Here is a 24,155-nt window from a genome sequence, read left to right on the forward strand (position 1 = left end):
ACGACTAGTAAGCAATCAGATCGCAGGATACTGGCTGGTGAGTGTGCGGACTACGGAGGAAGCGACAGGACTGAAAGTGCCGTCTCACCGCTGTATCCCTCTGTGCAGTGTCCGACATGAGCTCCATAGGGACCGGGGTGAGTTCAGCTGGAGCGGCGCTGCTTCTGGGGGCGACGCCATGTGTCCCCGGCATGTACTGAAGCTGGTGGTTCTTCATTCATTAGAGCGGGGGCTCTGGGGGGCTTTGTGCCTCTCTGTGGTGGAGAGGCGAGCGGCAGAGCCGGCAGTGGCAGAGCGGCGCCCCCGGGCTGTCCCGTTAGATCACAGGTGCTGAGTCACTGACCACCGGCGAAAGCGAAAGTGAGCAGCTCCTCCGTGCCATCTCCGCGCCGTGTGCCCCCGCTGCTTGCTGACAGTGGATGGAAACGTACTCTGTTTCTTGTGGGGTTCCCCCTCTGGATCTGACACAAAAGGCTTTCATTCTCTGTCGGTAGGTGGCGCTCTGCGGGGGCCGGGAGGCTCATTCTATCGATTCAGTGCAGCTCCCAGTCCCCCAATATCCAGGTTCCCGTGCCAGAGAAGGCTGCGGCCAGGCAGATGGTTCTTCATTTAGACTGCAGGATAAACAAACTGAAAGCCCCACTATAATCAGCTCCACCAGGTCCAGTCCTGCCTCTGCCGCTTATTGTTGATGAGCTGTAGTCACCGCTGCAGCCAATCGCTGGACTCCGCTGATTGTAAACAGCATGAGTTGCTGAGCCCAGCGATTGGCAGCACCGGTGGGGCCCCTTGAACAAATAATAATAATAATAATCTTTATTTATATAGCACCAACATATTCCGCAGCGCTTTACTTATGAAAAAAAAAAAAAAAGCCCACAGAGCCCTGCATCAGCATGTCATCACTGCAGCAAGAGGTAGAGACCAGCAAGGGACTCGTCAGTGTTGGAACAGGAGCCATGGCTGATTAGGAAGATGAGCTTTGCTTTTTAAAGGGTTTGTCTCGTAAAAGTTCTAGTTATTCTTACTGAGCCCATGGTGGGGTAGAAGATTAAGGGAATCTGTCACCCCCAAAAATCGTATATGAGCTGTGGCCACCGGCATCAGGGGCTTATCTACAGCATTCTGTAATGTAGATAAGCTCCCTATGTAACCTGAAAGATGAGAAATAAAGGTTATATTATACTCACCTGGGGGGCGGTCCGGTCCGATGGGTGTCGCGTTCCAGGGCCTCACATCTTCATACGATGACGTCCTCTTCTTGTCTTTATGCTCTGGTGCAGGCGTACTTTGTCTGTCCTGTTGAGGGCAGAGCAAAATACTGCAGTGCGCAGGCGCCAGGAAAGGTCAGAGAGGCCCGGCGCCTGCGCACTGCAGTACTTTGCTCTGCCCTCAACAGGACAGACAAAAGTACGCCTGCGCTGAAGCTGCGGCAGGAAGACAAGAAGAGGATGTCATCCTATGAAGATATGAGGCCCCGGACTGCGATGCCCATTGGACCGGACCGCCCCTGGGTGAGTATAATCTAACCTCTTTTTCTCATCTTTCAGGATACATCGGGGGCTTATCTACAGCATTACAGAATGCTGTAGATAAGCCCCTGATGCCAGTGGGCTTAGCTCATATACAATTTTCTCCTTCGCCTCATTGGGGGACACAGGACTGTGGGTGTATGCTTCTGCCGCCAGGAGGCTGACACTAAGTAAACTTAAAAAAAAAAATTAGCTCCTCCTCCATTGTATACACCCTGACACTGGCTACCAGAAACTCCAGTTCATGCTTAGTGTCTCAAGGAGGCACAGCTCTGGGTCCTGGATCGATGGACCCGATTTTTTTCAACATCTTTGGATTGAAGGGGCGACGGACCTTTTTGAGGGTCCGATCTCCCCAAACCATCAACGGGCAAGTACGTGCGATTTTCTCCACGTATCCTTCCCCGCGACGTGGGATTCTTCACCGGACTTAGCCCTGACCACCCTGAGGTACCTAGACTCCAGGCTGTACAGGTGCCCATAAGATGTCCGTGTGTTCCCCCCTGAATTCTACACCCCTGCGGTGTTAGCTGGGGTGGTGGACGGTCCCTCTCCTTATCCTGGGGATAATGGAGATAGGGTTCCTGCACCGTCATTGGTTCTACCCCTCGACAGTGCGGTATGATGGGGGGGCTCCTGGCATTACCTGCGGGGTCCGGCGGCTGTGTCCTCCGGGAGTGCGTGGTCCGGCGCTGCTGCGTTGGGACTGCTGTGCTGCGGCGTGATCCGGCGCTGGGGCGTTGGATCTGTGGCGCTGCGGCGTTGTCCGGCGCTGTGGCGTTATGTCGGGCGACACTGTGGCGCAGCTACGCTGCAGCGTGGTCCGGCGGCGCGCGGCGTTAGGATCAGCGCCGCTGTCCCCCCAGAGGCATCGGCTCTGCCTGGCCGCTTCGGGTGTGGAGCAGCTTCCTGGAGCCGGGACTTCCGGCCATCGGACCGCGCTGTGGGGCTCCGCCCCTTCCGGCGCGTCACTTCCGGTTCCGGCTCTCCTCGCTCTAAGGGGGGAAAAATTGAGGCCCCGGCTTCGGGCCTGCTCCAGGCCGCAGCATCGTTTGGCGGTCCCTCCCCCCTAAGGCCTGCTATGCATATAAGACAGCGCTTTTGGGCTCAGCATCATGCTTTGAGGATCCATCTCGGTACTCGTGGGGACACAGGACTGGGGTAAGTGCGTCTCCCTCCATCTGGCTGAAGCATTCCTTTTTTCCCAGTCTCTGGCCCTGGGTATAGCATTACGGATCATTATGTCTAGAAGGGTTAAGACTCACACGGTTCTTTTTACCAGTTGTGTATCTTGTAGTGCCCTTTTTCCGCACGCCCAAAGTAATCGCCTCTGTGAGGCCTGTGACCCTGAACATGTCCAGGAGCCCCCCCCTGCCAGTCCTCCAGTAGTCTCTCCAGCTCCGGTCCCTCAGCCAGATGCTGTGGTAGCTCCTCCGGAATGGGTCACGTCCTTGTCACAATCCAGGGCGTCCCTTACTGAAGCGATCAAATCACTGCAGACCCCGGCGGTCGGGACTGGTAATCCGCCTGTCTCAGAGAGGGCCTCGGGGTCTCAGGCGTCTGCGGCCTGCAGGGGGCGCGCTCTCACTCGACAGACGCATGGAAAGCGGATTCGCAAAGCGTCTCCCAGGCACTCAGGTGCTTCCGCATCCTGGAGTTCCGTATCTCGCTCTCCTTCCCCTGCAGAAAGCGGTGAAGTTGAGACTGACTACGAGTCAGAAGGGTCTCATAATTTTGATAAACCTGGGTTTCAGGAGTCAGTAGACAGCCTAATTGAAGCTGTCAATCAGTCTTTGGGATAGAAGACGAGCTCGTCTCTTCCTCTGATCATAAGGTCTCATTTAAGCGGTCTAAACGGGCCCATAGGGTTTTTTCCTCTCATCCTGAGTTCGAGGACCTCATTCGACGCAATAGGGAGCACCCGGACAAACGCTTTTCAGGGCAAAGAGCTCTGAAGGCTAGGTATCCTTTTGCTTCGGAACTTTGTAGTGATTGGGCAGAAAATCCTTCTGTAGATCCTCCAGTGTCCCGTTTAGCCTCTAACACGTTACTATCTCTCCCTAATGGCTCATGTATTAAGGATCCTACGGATCGTCTTATAGAGAGCTTGGCTCGTTCCGTCTTTGAGGCCTCAAGCTCAGCACTTTTTCCTTCTTTTGACGCAACCTGGGTTGCCAGGGCTATGATATCTTGGTCTGACTCGTTATCTAAGGCTCTCCAGGAAGGTAATGTGTCAGCAGAATTGGCTGAAATGTCTTCTCAGGTATCTATGGCCGGTAGCTATCTGATTAACGCATCTCTGGATGCGGCAGATTGTGCTTCCTCGGTTGCTTCTAATGCTATTGCCATCAGAAGGGCCCTTTGGTTAAGGTCCTGGTGGGCTGATTCTACCTCTAAGAAATCTCTTACATCCCTGCCGTATCAGAGTGGTCGTTTGTTCGGAGAAAAGCTGGATCGGCTCATTTCTGACTCCACAGGAGGGAAAAGTAAATTCCTTCCTCAGCAGAGGGCCAGACAGCCTTTTCGGCGCCATTTTCAGGCTCGCTTTAGAACCTTTCGCTATGTCAGATGGGCCCCAGCATCAGGTTCTCCTGCGCAGGGTCGGCCCAATCAGGACCGAGACGGTCGGACCCCTTATTCGGCCAGTCAGGGGGGAAGAATGCGTCCCCAGTCTTCTAGATCTAGAGGATCTAGGACGCAAAGATTTTCGGCCAAGTGACTGGAGGCCTCTTCCGGGCATCTCCAAAAGGGTAGGCGGACGTCTACTTTTATTTCGCCAGGTCTGGCTTCAGGTAATCCACGACCAGTGGGTGGCAGAGCTCATATCTTCAGGTTACAAAATAGAGCTGGTCTGCCTTCCTCCTCCCCGGTTCTTCCCATCCCGTCTTCCCAAGTGCAAATCTCTTCGTCAAAGCTTGTTCAATTCCATAGAGTCTCTCCGTATCAGCGGTGTCATTTCTCCTGTTCCAAAGGAAGAAAGATTCCAGGGCTTTTATTCCAATCTTTTTGTAGTGCCCAAAAAGGATGGAGCAGTGAGGCCTATTCTAGATCTCAAACTCTTAAACAAGTTTGTCCGCGTTCGACACTTTCGGATGGAGTCTCTGCGGTCGGTCATCGCCTCTCTGGAAAAGGGAGAATTTTTGGCCTCAGTAGACATTCAGGATGCTTATCTTCATATTCCCATCTTTCCGCTCCATCAAAGATTTCTCCGGTTTGCCGTAAACAATCTACACTTCCAGTTCACGGCATTACCTTTCGGACTGGATTCCGCTCTCAGGGTGTTCACAAAAGTCATGTCGACTGTGGTGTCCATTCTGCACTCCCGAGGTATAGTTGTCTTGCCATACCTAGACGATCTGCTGATCAAGGGACCGACATTTCAGTCTTGCAAGGAAAATGTCGACATCACTCTGGACACCCTTTCCCGTCTAGGTTGGTTGGTAAATTTAAGGAAGTCATCTCTACGGCCGTCTCGAAAAATCTCTTTCTTAGGCATGACCTTCGACACCTCTCAAGCCTTAACTATCCTTCCCCAGGACAAGGTCCTAGCCCTTCGGCGGGAAGTGAGGAACCTTCTACAACCATACCCTCATACGATTCGGTCCGGTATGAGGGTATTAGGAAAGATGGTTGCAACCATAGAGGCGGTTCCGTTTGCACAGTTTCATCTTCGACCCCTCCAACGTGCAATCCTATCAGCATGGAACAAAAATCCTCTCTCTCTCAACCGCAATTTTCGGTTGTCTTTTCAGACCAGACAGGCTCTCGCTTGGTGGCTAAACAGCTCATCTCTTCTCAGGGGGAAGCCCTTTCCCCCAACCAATTGGCTAGTGGTCACAACAGATGCCAGTCTCCTGGGTTGGGGAGCAGTGTTCTTCCATCACACAGCTCAGGGACGCTGGTCTCCTCGGGAATTAGAACTCCCCATCAATATCTTAGAGATTCGAGCGGTCCGGCTAGCCTTGTTACGTTTTCACCATCTTCTGGCGGGTCGCCCTGTCCGGATTCAGTCGGACAACGCTACAGCGGTAGCCTTCATAAATCACCAGGGGGCCACCCGCAGCAAGGCAGCCATGCAGGAGGTAAAACTGATTCTACTCTGGGCAGAGAGAAATCACTCTGTGATCTCAGCGGTCCACATTCCGGGCGAAGAAAACTGGGCGGCAGATTTCCTAAGCCGTCAGGGTCTAGCCTCCGGGGAATGGTCTCTCCACCCCGAGGTATTTTTGCAGATATGCCATCTTTGGGGAACTCCAGACGTGGATCTAATGGCGTCCAAGGTGAATGCCAAGGTACCCAGTTTTGTCTCTCGGTACCGAGATCCCCAGGCTATCGCCGTGGATGCGCTGGTACTGTCTTGGAACCAATTTCATCTCTCTTATCTGTTCCCTCCTCTGGCACTGCTCCCGAGAGTAATCAAGAAGATCAAATGAGAGAGAGTGCCGGCCATCCTGATCGCTCCGGATTGGCCACGACGGACCTGGTATGCAGACCTGGTACAACTTCTAGCCGGGGGTCCTTGGCGGCTCCCCGATCGGCCAGATCTTCTATCTCAAGGGCCGATCTACCACCAGAACTCAGAGGTCCTACGTTTGACGGCCTGGCCGTTGAATCTTGGGTTTTAACTCAGGCTGGTTTTTCTCAAGAAGTGGCTGATACCTTGATCAGTGCACGTAAGTCCGTTTCGGCCAGGATTTATTATCACACTTGGAAGGTGTTTCTTTCCTGGTGTAGAGAACGCGGGCTGCCCCCTTTGCGTTTCTCCGTTCCTAACATTGTAGCCTTCCTTCAAGCAGGTCTGGATTCTGGGCTGGCTCCGAGTACCCTTAAAAGGCAGGTTTCGGCTTTATCAGTACTTTTTCAACGCAGGATTGCTCCTAATCGTCAAGTCAGGACTTTTTTCCAAGGAGTCGCTCATAAGGTCCCTCCTTATAAGACTCCTTTGGAAGCTTGGGACCTTAATCTGGTATTAAGGGCTTTACAGGACGCTCCTTTTGAGCCTCTTCAATAGGTTTCTTTGATGTTTCTCTCTTGGAAAGTTGTACTTTTAGTGGCCATAACGTCCATAAGACGGGTATCGGAGCTGGCAGCTCTTTCTTGTCGTCCTCCTTTTTTGCGATTTCATCAGGACAAGGTGGTGCTCAGACCAGCTCCATCCTTTTTGCCGAAGGTTGTTTCATCATTTCACATTAATGAAGATATTGTTCTGCCCTCTTTTTGTCCGGCACCTACGCACCGTGTAGAAAAGGCTCTCCATACGTTGGATCTGGTGAGGGCTCTGAGGAGGTACGTTTCCCGTACGGCCCCCTTTCGCCAGACGGATGCTCTGTTTGTCCTTCCGCAGGGTCGCAGGAAGGGATGCGCGGCTTCAAAATCTACCCTGGCCAGATGGATAAGGGCGACCATTCAGGAGGCTTATCGCTCCATGGGCATGACGGTTCCGGCCGGAATCAAGGCTCATTCGACTAGAGCAGTGGGGGCTTCCTGGGCCGTTCGGCACCAGGCCTCAGCAGAACAGGTTTGCAAGGCTGCGACCTGGTCTAGTCTGCATACATTTGTCAAACATTATAATGTCCATTCCCAGACCTCTGCAGATGCAAGTCTGGGTAGAAGAATTCTTCAAGCGGCAGTGGCGCATTTATAGACAAACATTATCTGGATGTCTTTTTCTGGTGAGTGATTTTTCCCACCCAGGGACTGCTTTAGGACATCCCACAGTCCTGTGTCCCCCAATGAGGCGAAGGAGAAATAGGGATTTTTGGTTACTCACCGTAAAATCCTTTTCTCCAAGACGCTCATTGGGGGACACAGGGAGGGCCTGGTAGCCTTATGGCTGCTTTGGTTATATCTGATTACATTAGTCAGTAGGATCTTTTCTAGACATAAAGTTTCTGTATTTATGCTGTTATATTATTTTTTGTGTTTTCTTTTGTTCTCCTACTTCTTTTTGCACCAAACTGGAGTCTCTGGTAGCCAGTGTCAGGGTGTATACGATGGAGGAGGAGCTAATTTTTTTTTTTTTAAGTTTACTTAGTGTCAGCCTCCTGGCGGCAGAAGCATACACCCACAGTCCTGTGTCCCCCAATGAGCGTCTTGGAGAAAAGGATTTTAGTGAATGGGATTTCTACAAATCAAATGCCCACTGTGCTTCTGCAGATGCCTGTGGCTCACTCGCGATTACTGACATGCGGCGTGTCTCTCCAGACTGCAGCATTTCAATTTCTCTTGTGGAGATGTGAGTCTCTGCAATATAATTTTCACCTGTACAATGTATTGGATGAGGGGAATCCACACAGTTCAGTGACCACATGCTGAGTCACCTGCGTTCAATAGCCGGCAGGACACAACGAGCATGCTCTGTGTTCAAAGAGCTTCTACTTCCACATCATGTGCACCCGGCCTTATACTCGCCTTCTGGCCCGGACTGGTCTCCTAATATTTACCTCCAGTAGGGAGTGTACTGTTACATGACCGATGCACCCCTCATGTTTCATCCAAACAGGAAACCAGCACAGATTTCCATCTCTTCAAATGTCTGTAGAAAAGAGCCATTAGTTGTGAGTTCTGGAGACTGGCAGGTCAGGCTCGGGGCTCTGACTGTACAGAATGTTTCGGTAAAGCAGTGAGGATGGCGGAGACTTACAGACAATTCTTTCTGATTACAGTACGATCTCTCGGCCTCTACCTTCTCACCGGACGGCAGAGTATTTCAGGTTGAATATGCAGCTAAAGCCGTGGAAAACAGCAGGTAAGTGTCGAATCCCAAGTTCCTTCAACAATGGATTTAGTGGGATAGTGCTTGTAAAAACAATTTCTTTACTTTATCCCCGACCACCACTGCTCTGCAGTGCAGATTGCCTGGATTGGGAGGTAACAGATCCAAACACTGCTTACAAGCGCAATAGAAAAGTACTTGTAAGCACTGTGCACATTCAGCCGCTTCTGCTTGGCCACAGCGGTGGTCGGTCTTCTAGGCCAGAGGTCCCCAACTCCAGTCCTCAAGGCCCACCAACAGGTCATGTTTTCAGGATTTCCTTTGCATTGCACAGGTGGTGCAATTATTACCTGGGCAAAACTAAGGAAATCCTGAAAACATGACCTGTTGGTGGGCCTTGAGGACTGGAGTTGGGGACCCCTGTTCTAGGCAATGAGCTGTATAGAAAAGTTTTAATATTTCCAGAACGATGAACAAGTTTAGGATCACCAGGTTTGCAGATAATTCCCTAATTTGGGTCCTGTTAGTGCTAACCCAGTGCTGGTGTAGAGAACTGCGTCCTATAGGTAATCATGTATCATATGTGTAGGATCCGGCCTGTCCTCCTCACCCCGGCCTGTCCTCTTTGTCTCGCCCCGGCCTGTCCTCAATCTTTCTTCTTTTTCAGCACGGCCATCGGCATCAGATGTAAGGATGGCGTTGTGTTTGGTGTAGAGAAGCTTGTGTTATCTAAACTTTATGAAGAAGGGTCTAACAAGCGCATCTTCAATGTGGATCGGCATGTTGGTATGGTAAGGAAAGCTCCTTAACCCCTTCCCAACCAACAACAAAAATGAACGCCAGGGTTAGGATTTGGCTCCTCCTCTGCGACAAAATTTTTTTGTCAGGTTGATGTACAAGGTGCCGTCAGTGGGATTAGCAGCAGGAGCCGGGCTCTAAAACACAGCTAGCATAAATCCTGACATTTAACCCCGTAGATGCCACTATCCGCTACTATTCCATTTAGTATCATGTTAATCACTCCGACCTGCAGAATAAAAGCAAGGTATCATGTATATTGGATCGGGAACTAAGATACAAAGAAACTACCAGTATTTAAAAAAAAAAAAAAAAAGGTGGAATTGATTTCTTTGCATGTGTGGATTGGATGGGTTGTTACTGACATCTGGTGAGAATTTCATGTCAATAGCACCTTTTAGAAATATATTTACTCAGAATATTGGTGGCGTGTTCAATACTTATTTCACCAACTGTACCTTGCACTAAGCATTTCCCTGCTGCGGACATGTTCCTCTGCTTCAGTAAGTGACAAGGCGACTGAATTTATGGGTGTCCCTTAAAGGATCATAGATGGATATTGTCGGAGGGTGTCTTTTAGTATGAGCAATTTTACTATTTACTGCTTTATTCCATTTTTAACTGTTCTTGAGCTAGTAACATTTTTCTTTACAGCATGCTGCCACCGCTGGACAGCAGACCATGCGCAGTGCTTACAAGCTCTTTCCTATTCAGCTTGTAAGAGCTCTTTAAGCTGTCCAGGATCGCTGGAGCAGACTACTAACAAGCTACACAGCAGCAGTGGTCGGTCTCCTTGGCAACAGGCTGAAAAGAAAGTGATATCTGAAGAGCAGTAAACATTTTTTCCAAGCAATATACCACAGCATCCATCTAGAGGATGGGAATAGTGGTTGGTGTATGTAATGAGTTGTGTCCCCCCTCACGGTGTGTGATGTCTGCAGCCAGTCACGTCTATTAAATGTCAGGAAGGGCTTCTCATTATAAAGGGGCAGAATGATTAGATTCCTCCAAATCATCATCAACACAAGATCTCTGCTGTCAGTGACTGGATCGTCCTGAATGATTTTACTGAAACCCAATGTGTAGCGTCCGACCAACGCTCCTGTCTTGTATGACCTGCAGGCTGTCGCTGGGCTCTTGGCAGACGCTCGCTCCTTGGCAGATATCGCTCGAGAGGAAGCTTCCAACTTTAGATCAAACTACGGCTATGACATTCCATTAAAGGTACGGTCGCCCGAGGGCGAATCTATCCCACTCTGTGGTGGGCCTGTACTATCACTAATGCGGCCCCCTTGCTTCTTCGCAGCATCTTGCAGACAGAGTGGCCATGTATGTCCATGCCTATACACTGTACAGCGCGGTCAGACCGTTCGGGTGCAGGTAAGCGATGACACTTTGAAAGAAGTTATACTAAACCCTTATGCAGTATGGACTGGTTGGTGTCTGCCCCCATGTATTGCTGCAGGGACTGGAGAGCAGAATATGGGAGTCCCTGGGGGGTTCTACTACAGATCCGTTAGACCCCAATACATATTAGACTTATATCAGCTGAATCCGCCAATATCGATGTCCGGAGGTATAAGGATTTGTCATGTCCGATTCTGAGCTGCTGATTCTTTTCTTTGCAAAGAAAACCGGTGACAGGAGTCTGACAGCGGCTCCATTGGGAACACAATGGGATGGATAACGATCCGCTGATCTTTCAGCCGTCTTTGGGGCCTTTTTGGTCCTGTGACTAATCTGCTTTAAAGTGGTATTCTCATCCGAAGCTATGGCATATCTGAGCCCCCCCCCCAAAAATGGTCAGAGTGAGTGGGCTGCAGTGCTGGTTCCCATTCACTTTCTCTGAGCACTGTCGCTCCCAGGTGGGAGTACCCCTTTATTCCCACTTGCAGTTTGGGTTACAGTTTGCTCCTAGTATGTCGTGGCTCGTTATGGCCTCTGTTTGCTGTGAGCGTGTTTGTGTTTTGTTTTTTACATGGCTGTCCCCAAGGTCACATTTTGTTAGTAAAATTGGAAAGTATTGTAGGGAACTTAAAAACACTCATCCCAGGACCGTACCAGATGTTTGACATCCTTAACGCTTTGAGGCAACCCCTCCCCCAATCTAATGTGGTTTTCTAGAGAAATCCACATCACAATCAGTTTTTTTTAATACAGCTCTCAGATCTGAATCAGCTTCGTGGAAAGAACCTGCTTCAGTCTTAATGCTGCCTTTTGACTTGACAGCATCTTCCACAGAGAATCCACATCCGAGGGATTTACTGCTTTTATTTGAGAAAAAAACCCTCTGTATGAAGAACAATGTGGGTTTCCCATTGAATTCAATAATGGGAGCATTCAACATTTTTGGAACTGTTTTGGGTTGGAATTTTGAGGCAGATTCCCCCCCCCCCCCCTTCCAAAAAAACTGAGCACACTTAAAGGGAACCTGTCAGCAGGATTGTGCACAGTAACCTGCAGACAGTGTCAGGTCGGCGCCGTTATACTGATTACAATGATACCTGGTGATGAAATCCGTCTTGTGGTTGTTATATTTCAGTTTTGTGTTAATGATATGCTTGAGCTCCGGGGCGGCCTGAAGGGGGGCTTCATGTGGTGCTCTGATTAGCTATTCACCAGTAAGGCTTCTGACAGGTCACTAATCCATCAATGACCTGCCCCCTAATTTACATAATGAATATAATAGGTTTAACCCCTTTCTGCCATTGGACGTACTATTCCGTCCATGTGGGGTGGGCCCTACTTCCCATGGATGGAATATTACGTCAGTCGATCGGCCGCGCTCACGGGGGGAGCACGGCCGGGTGTCAGCTATGTGCCTGGAGCGGTCACAGACTACTCCTGGCACATTAACCCCCGGAACACGTTCCAGCGGCATAGGAAAGCAAAGCACAGGGAGGGGGCTCCCTGCGGGCTTCCCTGAGACCCTCGGAGCAACGCGATGTGATCATGTTGCTCCTAGGGTCTCCTACCTCCTCCTCCCTGCAGGCCCGGATCCAAAATGACTGCGGGGGGCCTTCCAGGTCCTGCAGGGAGGTGGCTTTCAAGTGTCTGCTCAGAGCAGGCACCGGGAAGCCGCAGTGCCTGTGTGATCGCTGATCTGACACAGTGCACAGCAAAGTGTCAGATCAGCGATCTGTGACTATAATGTGATGTTCTCAAATTCATTAGGCAGGTGCCTGCCTTGTAGCATGAGACGGGGAGTAATATGCCTCTTTTCCTTCTATTTACACATATAGTTTTATGAATATTTTTCCAAACAAAATGGCGCTGGCGGTCGTGCAGTAGTATCTATCGCTTGCCAATAGATGTGCAGGTGCTATCATCTTGATGAAGCTTCCTTTTTTTTCCCCCCCAAAATGGCCATTTTGTTTTGAAAAAATAAATAAAGATTTCTTAACTATAGGTGTAGATAAAACAAAAAAAGCATGTTATTCCCTGTATCATGGTGCAGTGCCGATGCCTGCTGAATGTGAATTTTTTTTTTCTTCTTAAAACATATTATATTCATTATATAAATTAGGGGGCAGGTCCTGCAGATGAATAGCTAATCACCCTCCCCCTCCTGGACAGGCTGTCCAGGAGCACTGGCATATCATTAACTCAGAATGGAAAATAAAGATTAACCCCTTAATGACCAGAGGTCTTTGTTTTTTGCTCCCGTTCTTCCCAGAGCCATAACTTTTTATTTTTCCGTCAATATGGCCATGTGAGTGCTTATTTTTTACGGGACGAGTTGTACTTTTGAACGACACCATTGGTTTTACCATACCATGTACTGGAAAACAGGAAGACCAAATCCAAGTGCGTTAAAATTGCAAAAAAAGTGCAATCCCACACTTTTTTTTTTTTTTAAACCATGTTCACTAAATGCTAAAACTGACCTGCCATTATGATTCTCCAGGTCATTACGAGTAGAGTTGAGTGAATTTGCTTGGGTCCCTGCTTATTCAGCAAGCTATGGATGGCGCTTACTGAGTAGGCTACAGAGGGAACCCGGATACATGGAGCGCGCCGGCTGATGGGCTCCACAGCTGTATGTATCGCGGCTGTGTGACAGGCAAAACACATGCATGGAGAACCCAGAACTCGACACCAAACATTTCTAGGTTCTTTTTTTATTTAGGTGGTGAAAAAAAATGTCCAAAGTTTGTTTAAAAAGAAAAAAAAAATGGCGCCATTTTCCGATACCCATAAAGTCTCCATTTTTCGTGATCTGGGGTTGGGTGAAGGCTTATTTTTTGCGTGCCAAGCTGACGTTTTTAATGATCCCATTTTGGTGCATATACGATCTTTTGATCGCCCATTATTGCATTTTAATGCAATGTTGTGGCGACCCCAAAAAAGTTATTCTATAGTTTTTGACTTATTTTCTCGTTACGCCATTTGTAGTATATTGCCCAGCCACGTAGTATACAGCAAAGAGCCACGTAGTAATAATAATAATTTTTATTTATATAGCGCCAACATATTCCGCAGTGCTTTACAAATTATAGAGGGGACTTGTACAGACAATAGACATTACAGCATAACAGAAATACAGTTCAAAACAGATACCAGGAGTAATGAGGGCCCTGCTCGCAAGCTTACAAACTATGAGGAAAAGGGGAGACACGAGAGGTGGATGGTATATTGGCCAGTCACGTAGTATATTGCCCGGCCAGGTTTGTCACAGGTGAAAAAATAAACATATACTCTCCTTTCCGAGGGAGCCCTTGTAGTCCACGGCAGCTTCCGATCCCAGGGTTGGTATTAGCACAGGACCTGTGAGGAGGTTGGGGTCACATGACCGTGACATCATGGCAGGTCTTTGTAGCGCAGGGCCTGTGATGACGTCGCGGTGACATGACCGTGACGTCATGACAGGTCCTTTTGCCACCAGAACCTGCAACGGAAGATGGCGGCCGGCACGAGCTGCTACGGAGGGTGAGTATAGCAGTTTTTTTTTTTATTTTTTACATTACATTTTTACTATTGATGCTGCATAGGCAGCGTCAATAGTAAAAAGTTGGGGACACACAGGGTTAATAGCGGAGGTAACGGAGTGCTTTACCCGCGGCATAACGCAGTCAGTTACCGCTGGCATTAACCGTGTTAGCGGTGACCGGAGGGGAGTATGCGGGTGACAGACACTGACTGCGGGGAGTAAGGAGCGGCCATTTTCTTCCGGACTGTGCCCGTCACTGATTGGTCACGGCAGCCATGACAGGCAGCTGGCGAGACCAATCAGCGAATGAATAACCGTGACAGATAGACAGGACAGCCGGAAGTGACCCTTAGACAATTATATAGTAGATTATATATATATATATATATATTTTTTTTTATTTTGAATGGGGCGAAAGGGAGGTGATCTGGACTTTTTTTATATTTCTAATTTTAAAAACTTTTAACTTTTTGCACACTTCAGTAGTGTCCATGAGAGACTAGAAGCTGCAGTTTTCCAATTGGCTCTGCTACATACAGGCGATGATCAGCAGAAATGCTTACTTGCTATGAGCGCCAACCATTGGGTGGCGCTCATAGCAATCTGGCTATGACAACCATAGAGGGCTGCTGGAGACCTCCAGTTGTCATGCTGACCCATCAGTGACCTGCAATAATGTGATGGGGGCACCGATGGTCTGGGTTAGTGACGCTCTTCCGTTAAAAGATTGACAGCGGCATTTAACTAGTTAACAGCAGTGGGTGGATTGCGATTCCACCTGTGGCTGTTGCGGGCACATAACAGCTGTATACTTCATCTCTCATGTGCCCAGAAAGGTGCAGCCTCAGTGCCGGAGCCCACACCAAATGGGGAGTCCGATATCAGTGTACTATTACGCCCGATGTTTAACCCCTTTCCGACAACAACCACAAGATGGATTTCATCACCAGGTATCATTTTAATCAGTACAACTGTGCAGATCTGATACGGCCTTTAGGTTACTGTGCACAATCCTGCTGACAGGTTCCCTTTAAGGCACTAGATATCAGTGGTTATTAACATAAAAACTAGACTTTTTTTGTCAGTGTTTGCACTTTTTCAATTTTTACTATTTAATAATAAAAAATTAAACTTTTCTTCATCCCACACTATTCACAACGCTAGATTATGGAAAAAAATGGAGCATGTGATCAGCTCACCTGAGTCCATGGGTTCCAGATTCCAAAGGATTAACAAATAAGAGGTTGATCACGCACTTCAGATAAAATGCAAAAATAAGGTTTTAAAGTGAAGGAATGTATAAAGAAAGTAGACCTCATCAGAAAATCCTCATTCTCTCTGATTTTTCCACCGATTTATGAAAGCTATGTACCCATGTATTTTTGAAGAAACGAGGGAGATCCAGCTCCAAGAAAGATAAATAGTCTCTGATAAAATCCAAAATGGCTTTATTGTGCAGTGAGAGCTGCTATGTGATTCCTTTGTTATACCACTTGTCATTGGAGTCCACATTTTAAGTTTTTTCATGACAATAAAGCCATTTTGGATTTTATCAGAGACTATTTCTCTTTCCTGGAGCTGGATCTCCCTCGTTTCTTCTGTATCCATGACGTGTTGGCTGCACGCTTGATCCTTGCTCGGATTTCTTCTTGGAATCTGGACTCCTTCTGGGTGAGCTGAAGATTTTTTTTCTTTTGTACCCATGTATTTTTGCTGCGTCCAAAATGCTGCTGTTTATTGAAAGCGGGTGAATCCGCATCCAATACATTTCTATTGATGTAATTTCACTTGAAAGACGCGCCACATGTCCGTCTCCGTGGGTGATCCACAGGCACACAGTGGGCATGGGATTTCTAGAAATCCCACCCACTATGCTGTAACATCTGGACACTGCATAAATGCGCAGCATCAAACTCGCAGCAATTCCTGAACATGGGATTGTACCCTTAAGGGTTTGCTTCGACACATTTCAAAATAACACTTCTTACTGGTACTTGAGTAAAGAACCACCAAAACAAAAAACACTTGATGCATATTTGCTATTTTATTGTTGAATTTATCAACTGTTCAATAAAGATTGTATTTTTATATTCTATTTGATCCATTTATAAAGTCGTTTTTTTTTTTTTTTTTTTGCGGTTCCATATAGGATTTTCACATTATGGCATTATTTATAGGATTAATATATAGTTGTTTCTTTTCATACTTGAGTAAGAAGTGTTACTTCGAAACGCATCAACGTAGACCTTAATTCTTTATGATTTTTGCCGCTGATGCCCTTGTGAATTTCCTGATGATGGCTGCCGTTTTTTGATACATGGTTTTAAAATGAAGGAATAAGTTTTTTGCGTTTTGTCTGAAGTTCCGGATCAACCTCTATTTGTGGACGACACTACTGTAGCAGTGTCCTTTTGGTCAAGTGAAGTCATCTGCTGACATCACGCCGTGTTACTCGCGATCGTGTGCAGTGTTGTGGAGCGCACATCGTACCACGGGCATCACATCCAGTCTTATTTTGTGGTGTGCAGAGGAACGAACGCCACCCAATGGACATCGTTTTACAGAGTGATCGTCGTTCTGCAGCTCTGGATGGTCCCTATATCCCCACTTATGAGGGGAAACGTAATGGTAAAGGTACCGTGACACTCCGCAACTTTCCAACGATAACGACCAGCGATACGACCTGGCCGTGATCGTTGGAAAGTCCTTGTGTGGTCGCTGGAGAGCTGTCACACAGACAGCTCTCCAGCGACCAACGATGCCGAAGTCCCCTGGTAACCAGGGTAAACATTGGGTTACTAAGCGCAGGGCCGCGCTTAGTAACCCGATATTTACCCTGGTTACCATTGTAAATGTAAAAAAAACCAAAACACTACATACTTACATTCCGGAGTCTGTCGCGTCCCCCGGCGTCAGCTTCCCTGCACTGTGTCAGCGCCGGATGTAAAGCAGAGCGGTGACGTCACCGCTGTGCTCTGCTTTACGGCCGACCGGCGCTGACACAGGATGCAGGAGGAATGCAGGGAAGCTGACGCCGGGGACGTGACAGGCACCGGAATGTGAGTATGTGTTTTTTTTTTTTTTAACATTTACAATGGTAACCAGGGTAGACATCGGGTTACTAAGCGCGGCCCTGCGCTTAGTAATCCGATATTTACCCTGGTTACCAGTGAACACATCGATACAGCGATGTCAGCGGGTGATCCAGCAACGAAATAAAGTTCTGGCCTTCTAGCTCCGACCAGCGATGTCACAGCAGGATCCTGATCGCTGCTGCGTGTCAAACACAACGATATCACTATCCAGGACGCTGCAACGTCACGGATCGCTATCGTTGTAATGTTGTTCAATGTGAAGGTACCTTTACAGTGAATTGGCAATCTCTGTCCTGCAAACATGGATGGATTTTTGGCTAGTTGGCCCTTTTAGTAATTAAGGTTTTTTAGTATCTTAACCTTATGTTATCATGTTAGAGGAGAGATATATTTATATTTTTGTGAGTATATAGAGATATCATAGGGATAGCTGTCATTGAGTAGGGGCACCATTACCGTCACTATTAGGGTATGTACATAAGCTGCGGAATGGTGTGCAGATTTTTCCCCACTGATTTTGGTAAATCCGCAGGTAAACTGCAATGTGGATTTACCGTGGTTTTTGTGCGGATTCCTATTGAGGAGCAGGTGTAAACCGATGCGGAATCCACACAAAGAATTGACATGCTGCGGAAATGTAAGCTGCGCGTTTTTTTTCCTGCAGCATGTGCACTGCAGATTTTGTTTTCCATAAGTTTACATGGTACTGTAAACTCATGGAAAACTGCTGCGAATCCACAGCAAAATCCGCAGAGTGTGCACATAGCCTGGGGGTGCATATGACTACACATGGCCACACCATATACAAAGACAGTTTGGGGTCCCTATTAATCTTCTAGCTCACTCTATTGCTGTGGATCTCTGCAGCAGGACAGCATGTGATTATTATCTTTTTAGAATAAGTGAGCCTGTCAGCAGTTTTGGCCAATATAAGATACAGCCATCACCTTTCAGGGCTTATCTACAGCATTCTATAACGCTGTATATCTGCCCCCAACCCGGCCTGTAAGAGAAGAAAAATAACTTTTATTATACTCACCTGGGGGTGGCCAGGTCCAAGGAATGTCGCTCTTCTTGGCCCGGAGCCTTCCATCTTCTTACGATCGCCGTCCTCCTGCTTGCTTCATGTGGATGACGTGTTCCTCTCCTGCTTGCTTCATGTGGATGACGTGTCCCTACGTCATCCACATAGTCTCCCCGGCATCAAGCTCCTGGTGGCGCTGGTACAGGAGTGCAGTGCCGAGGAGACTGCGTCATCCACATGAAACAAGTAGTAGGACAGCATCGCAAGAAGTTAGGAGGTGCCGGACCAAGAAGAGCGACCCTCCACAAACCGGACCAACCCACAGGTGAGTATAATAAAAGCTATTGTTCTTCTCTTACAGGCCGGGTTGGGGGCAGATATACAGCATTATAGAGTACAGTATATCAGCCCTAAAAGGTGGTGGCCGCATCTTATATCAGCCAAAACTGCTGACAGGTTCCCTTTTCAGTTCTAACCTGACAATGCATTTTTTTCAGCTTTATGCTGGGATCCTACAATGAAGATGATGGCGCTCAGTTGTACATGGTGGACCCATCTGGTGTATCCTACGTAAGTGTGAACTACTTGTGATTTCTTTGAGTCTTGTTCTATTTATTCACTCGTCTATGGACTTTGTCCGTTCCCGATCCGACCATCTAAAATTCCCATCTGCCTCCTTGGCCTTTTATCATGTGGATGTGCTGCCTAGTTGATTCAACAAGACATAATGAATTGACTTGGACACTATTCTGAATCGTTCTTTGCACAAATTAGGGGAAATTGGTCCAGGCATTTGGAGTAATGTTGGTCCCAAAAACCTTCGTCCTATATGCTTTTTCACATAAAATACAAGTGAATTCAAGTTGTCTTGTAAATATAAGCTCCTATACAGATAAAGCTGACTGTGGGGGTGGTCAAATATGGTATGAGTCAAGTTTTGTCTTAAGACCTGGGAGTGAGCGCTGGATTCTCTATGATTAAGTGCAGTGCTCAGCGAGCTGACGACACCGTATAATACTTGTTTCATACACAGTAGATGAGGCGACATGGTGGCTTGTTTGCACCAATGTCAATCACAGATTTAGGGTAAGGGATGTAGCCTCACTTTTGGCACTTTATCTAATAGGGTCTCTTATGGTCTCCCCTCTACGCCCCGTTATCTTATATATATTGCTTTGCTCTCTGACTTCAGGGCTATTGGGGATGCTCCATTGGGAAAGCCAAACAGGCAGCCAAGACAGAGATTGAAAAACTTCAGGTGAGTGCCATTGGCATGTGTGGCTGTATCCATGAGGTGTGAGATAGTACCTGAAGGGGTTATCCTGCCCTTCTCACTACAGGTAGAGGCGAGAGGGACCACTGATGTTAGCCTGCCGCTTCCTAGGCCTGGCAGACTGATGGACGCCACGTCAGTGCTACCTCTCGCCTTCGCTTGCAGAAATGAAAGGCACCAGATACTTTTTTTTTTTATGGCTCCTCAGTGTGGGATCAGAGCGTAACACACAGTTGTTATATAGGAGGACCTTTACTCCATTAGGCTAAAGCTGGCGAACAGTCTGTGTATGGAGGTCTCCCCACATAGTGGTCGGGCAGGGCTGCTTTCGCTCTGTTGAATTTTATAGGGCTGATCCTTTTGTTCTCCGGGAGATAAGCCGCCATCCGAGGCGTCGGGCAGCGGCTCTAATGGGGATTCTCAGCCAAGTGCTCCCGTGTATGGGGACGTTGGGAGATCACGATATCAGGTGTATGGACCTTACAACCCAATTGGTTTTATTTTTTCTGACAGATGAAGGAAATGACTTGTCGGGAAGTAGTAAAAGAAGTCGCAAAGATGTGAGTATTTATTGGCGAGATTACTACTTTCTATCAGGAAAAGAAACTCTCTAGCCCATCTGCACACCTTCCATGTAATACATGGCCATCCTCAGCACGTTCTGTTCTTTGTAGCTGCTGATGGCTCTTGAGCAGAGAATACTTTAATATAATGCCAAAAGGGGTGGTCTTGAGGGGTCCATACATTGTCCAAGACTAGACCGATTCTCACACTTTTTTTTTTCTTTTTATTCCCCCCCCCCCCCCCCCCTCCAGAATCTATATCGTCCACGATGAAGTAAAGGATAAAGCGTTTGAGCTGGAGCTGAGCTGGGTTGGAGAAAGTAAGTTTGGCTGGTTGGATCTTCACTTAGTATTAACCCCTTACCGGCATCGGACGTACTATACCGTCCGATGCCAGCTCCCCTGCTTTGATGCAGGGCTCCGCGGTGAGCCCGCACCAAAGCCGGGACATGTCAGCTGTTTTGAACAGCTGACATGTGCCTGTAATAGGCGCGGGCAGAATCGCGATCTGCCCGCACCTATTAACTAGTTAAATGCCGCTGTCAAACGCAGACAGCGGCATTTAACTACCGCTTCCGGCCGGAAATGACGTCATCGCCGACCCCCGTCACATGATCGGGGGTCGGCGATGCTTGTGAATGGTAACCATAGAGGTCCTTGAGACCTCTATGGTTACTGATTGCCCGTCGCTGTGAGCGCCACCCTGTGGTCGGCGCTCACAGCACACGTGCAATTCTGCTACATAGCAGCGATCAGCAGATCGCTGCTATGTAGCAGAGCCGATCGTGCTATGCCTGCTTCTAGCCTCTCATGGAGGCTATTGAAGCATGGCAAAAGTAAAAAAAAAAAGTTTAAAAAAATGTGAAAAAAATAAAAAAACAAGTTTAAATCACCCCCCTTTCGCCCCAATCAAAATAAATCAATAAAAAAAAATATCAAGTCTACACATATTTGGTATCGCCGCGCTCAGAATCGCCCGATCTATCAATTAAAAAAAAGTATTAACCTGATCGCTAAACAGCGTAGCGGGAAAAAAATTCGAAACGCCAGAATTACGTTTTTTTGGTCGCCGCGACATTGCATTAAAATGCAATAACGGGCGATCAAAAGAACGTATCTGCACCAAAATGCTATCATTAAAAACGTCATCTCAGCACGCAAAAAATAAGCCCTCAACCGACCCCAGATCACGAAAAATGGAGACGCTACGAGTATCGGAAAATGGCGCAATTTTTTTTTTTTAGCAAAGTTTGGAATTTTTTTTCACCACTTAGATAAAAAATAACCTAGTCATGTTTGTTGTCTATGAACTCGTAATGACCTGGAGAATCATAATGGCAGGTCAGTTTTAGCATTTAGTGAACCTAGCAAAAAAGCCAAACAAAAAACAAGTGTGGGATTGCACTTTTTTTGCAATTTCACCGCACTTGGAATTTTTTTCCCGTTTTCTAGTACACGACATGCTAAAACCAATGATGTCGTTCAAAAGTACAACTCGTCCCGCAAAAAATAAGCCCTCACATGGCCAAATTGACGGAAAAATAAAAAAGTTATGGCTCTGGGAAGGAGGGGAGCGAAAAACGAACACGGAAAAACGAAAAATCCCCTGGTCTTGAAGGGGTTAATGACATTTAGTATGGGTTTTTTTTTTTATAATCAGTCCGATTAATGGAGGGTTAATTCCTGGAAACCTACTGATCAGCTGATTGTAGAGTTGTAGCCCCTGCAATGTGTAATGGCACTCAACAGTAATCACCCATAATCAGGCCTATAATGGAGTGCTGCTCAATTATTTTTTTTTCATGACTCAGTGATAATTTTTAGACAACTGTTGTGATGTAATTTGATATTTTTGGCGTAGTCCTGCTGTGCAGTATCTGTAGTGTGGACTAAGGGTCTTTCCTTGGTGTGATAATTATATTCACAGTCCCAAGGCCGGAGTCACACCAGCGTATGGTATTTGCGCTCTGATCATCTCACATGCAAGAATCGCAGATGGAGAAAATAATTTCTCCATCGCCGACATCTGCAGAAATCGTACTGCACTCAGGTGATGTCAGAGTGCAGCGCAATGTTTCAATCGGATTCTCTCAGCATGCTGGTTATTGCATTATAACAGTGTTGTAAGTTGTGTAAATGACCACACGATTCTCCAATATCAAATCACTTTATTTTCTGACAGTAACTAATGGAAAACATGAAATTGTACCGAAAGAGATCAGAGAAGAAGCTGAGAAATATGCAAAGGTAAAAATAACCTTCTCCTGTGGCTGGTTAGGGCTGTAGATCTGCGCTTGTTCTAAAACCCATCTTGTTTTCTTTCTGGCAGGAATCTTTAGAAGAAGAGGATGATTCTGATGATGACAATATGTAATTTAATTCTTTTTTTTCCTTCCTCTTTGACTATTTCAATTCTACGCCAATACTGTTTTTATATATGTAAGGACCTGAGTCGAACGTGTGGCAATAAAACCACTGTTTACACCTCTTGCGGGACTGTTATTGCTTACTGGTAAGATCAGCGCTGCAATGAGAGGAGGAACAGTAAAGTTCACCCCTGTGATGGCAAAACCATGAGCCATCCAGACCGCTGCTGTTGTGGCGATGTTGGCACTGCCTCTCCTGGCCGTGGTAGCTGATTGTCTGCAGCGCTCACATGTCGCGTTCCTCCTGGAAGACACAGCATTTGTCCAGAGGGTATGGCTATATTTTTTTACTTATTTTACTCACTACGCTTGTAACTTAACTCTTATGACTCCTTACTGGAGGTTTGATAGACAGTGCCCCTCTGAGCCTTTTTAAGAGGATACTGCAAGTTATTTCAATTAGAATTATTCTGATGAAGAAAGATCACAAAGTAGGCAATCTTTTACATTTGACAATGGCGGCTATTTCCTAGTGTGTCCTAAAATACAAAAACTGAACACAATCCAAGATGCCTTCAGATAGTCTCTATAGTGATCAAAGATTGTCCAAAACAAGATGGTGACGTGCGGTATTAGATTTAAAGTGATATTGCTGGAGAAACTGCCACATAACCCAATTTGATGCCCAGTTAAATGACCTCTACCAAGCAGTGGAGGTTGGCCCCTAAATGTGCAAAATGCCCCCACGTCGGCTATCCCATGATTGCCCCAGATTGTATCTACTCGATTTCCAGTTAGGACTGAGGTTGGCCATAAAGTATAGCAGTATATGTCAATATAATAGAGTGACCTGCGTCCGATGTGTCCACAAGTCTCACATTCTACACTTCTTTCCTGATTATATATAAAATTAGTATAGTCTTTGGTAGATGGAAAAATATTGTACTTATCAAAACCCATGGTCAGATTTATTTATTTTTGCAAGAACGAGTTTCACCAGTTACTCATCAGGAGAACTGACTAGATCATGATGTCACCATGATACAGCAAGGTTCAGAGTTGGTGCATCAGTCACTTCACATGTGGAGCATAACGCACCTTGTTGGTAGGATTTGTTTTTTTTTTGTCCTGCTGTAACTGAAGGGTGGAGGAATAGTAATCCACTTCCTAGCATCAGCCGCTAGGTGGCGCTGTGTCCCTCTGCACAGGGCCTTGCACAGGGTGGGTGTGGAGGAGTTCTCAAACTACTGTCAAAATCAGTTGGCTCTGCGCCAATGTTGCTGTTTGTTCTGCACTAGTGGGGGAGGGGGCGGCAGAGCAGCGGGTCATTACAGAAATCCGAGGACAATCAGCATTGTTACATCACACAACTGGGAGACTTACTAGGACCCCAATATCTCCCCCTCTAGGTGCTTCTGTGCCATGACAAGCAGGATTGCAGTGTACAAGTGCTGATCCTTCCACTCACTGTAAATACCTGCAGAAGAGATAATGGCGGGAAGCCTGGAAGAGCCGCTCCAGAAAAACAAAGAAAAGAGGCATATTAATACTAGGGATCACTTATAGATAGAAAAATCAATGAATCTTTGATGTACAAAAACACTCCAAAGATAAAACATTAAAAAGCTTAACCCTGCTGTTCTGTTGGTCAAAAATGACCGACTTTGAACTTCAATATTCTTTAAAATATTCAAGATGCGGCTCTGAAACCCGTGGCCGACCGACCCATCCTCATTTAAGTCAATCAACCACAAGTTTCAGAACCGCATCTTGAACACCCCAAAAAATACCAAAGTTCAAAATAGGTCTCCCCAGACCGAACAGAACAGCAGGGTTAAACAGGCACAAAAGATACAGAT

General features: G+C 47.1%; 1 protein-coding gene across 1 annotated transcript; it reads left to right on the forward strand.

Annotated features, from left to right (window-relative positions):
* Window positions 1-22,419, forward strand: PSMA3 (proteasome 20S subunit alpha 3). Its single transcript, XM_069733226.1, has 11 exons — window positions 1-137; window positions 8,198-8,280; window positions 8,915-9,038; window positions 10,168-10,269; window positions 10,352-10,425; window positions 18,592-18,664; window positions 19,287-19,352; window positions 19,881-19,927; window positions 20,183-20,250; window positions 22,113-22,177; window positions 22,260-22,419. Exons 1-11 carry the CDS (start codon window positions 117-119, stop codon window positions 22,302-22,304), a joined length of 768 nt encoding a protein of 255 aa, XP_069589327.1. The 5' UTR covers window positions 1-116; the 3' UTR covers window positions 22,305-22,419.
* The last annotated feature ends 1,736 nt before the right edge of the window (window positions 22,420-24,155 follow it).

The sequence above is a fragment of the Ranitomeya imitator genome, chromosome 1 (genome assembly GCF_032444005.1).
Source record: "Ranitomeya imitator isolate aRanImi1 chromosome 1, aRanImi1.pri, whole genome shotgun sequence".
Classification (NCBI taxonomy): Eukaryota; Metazoa; Chordata; class Amphibia; order Anura; family Dendrobatidae; genus Ranitomeya; species Ranitomeya imitator.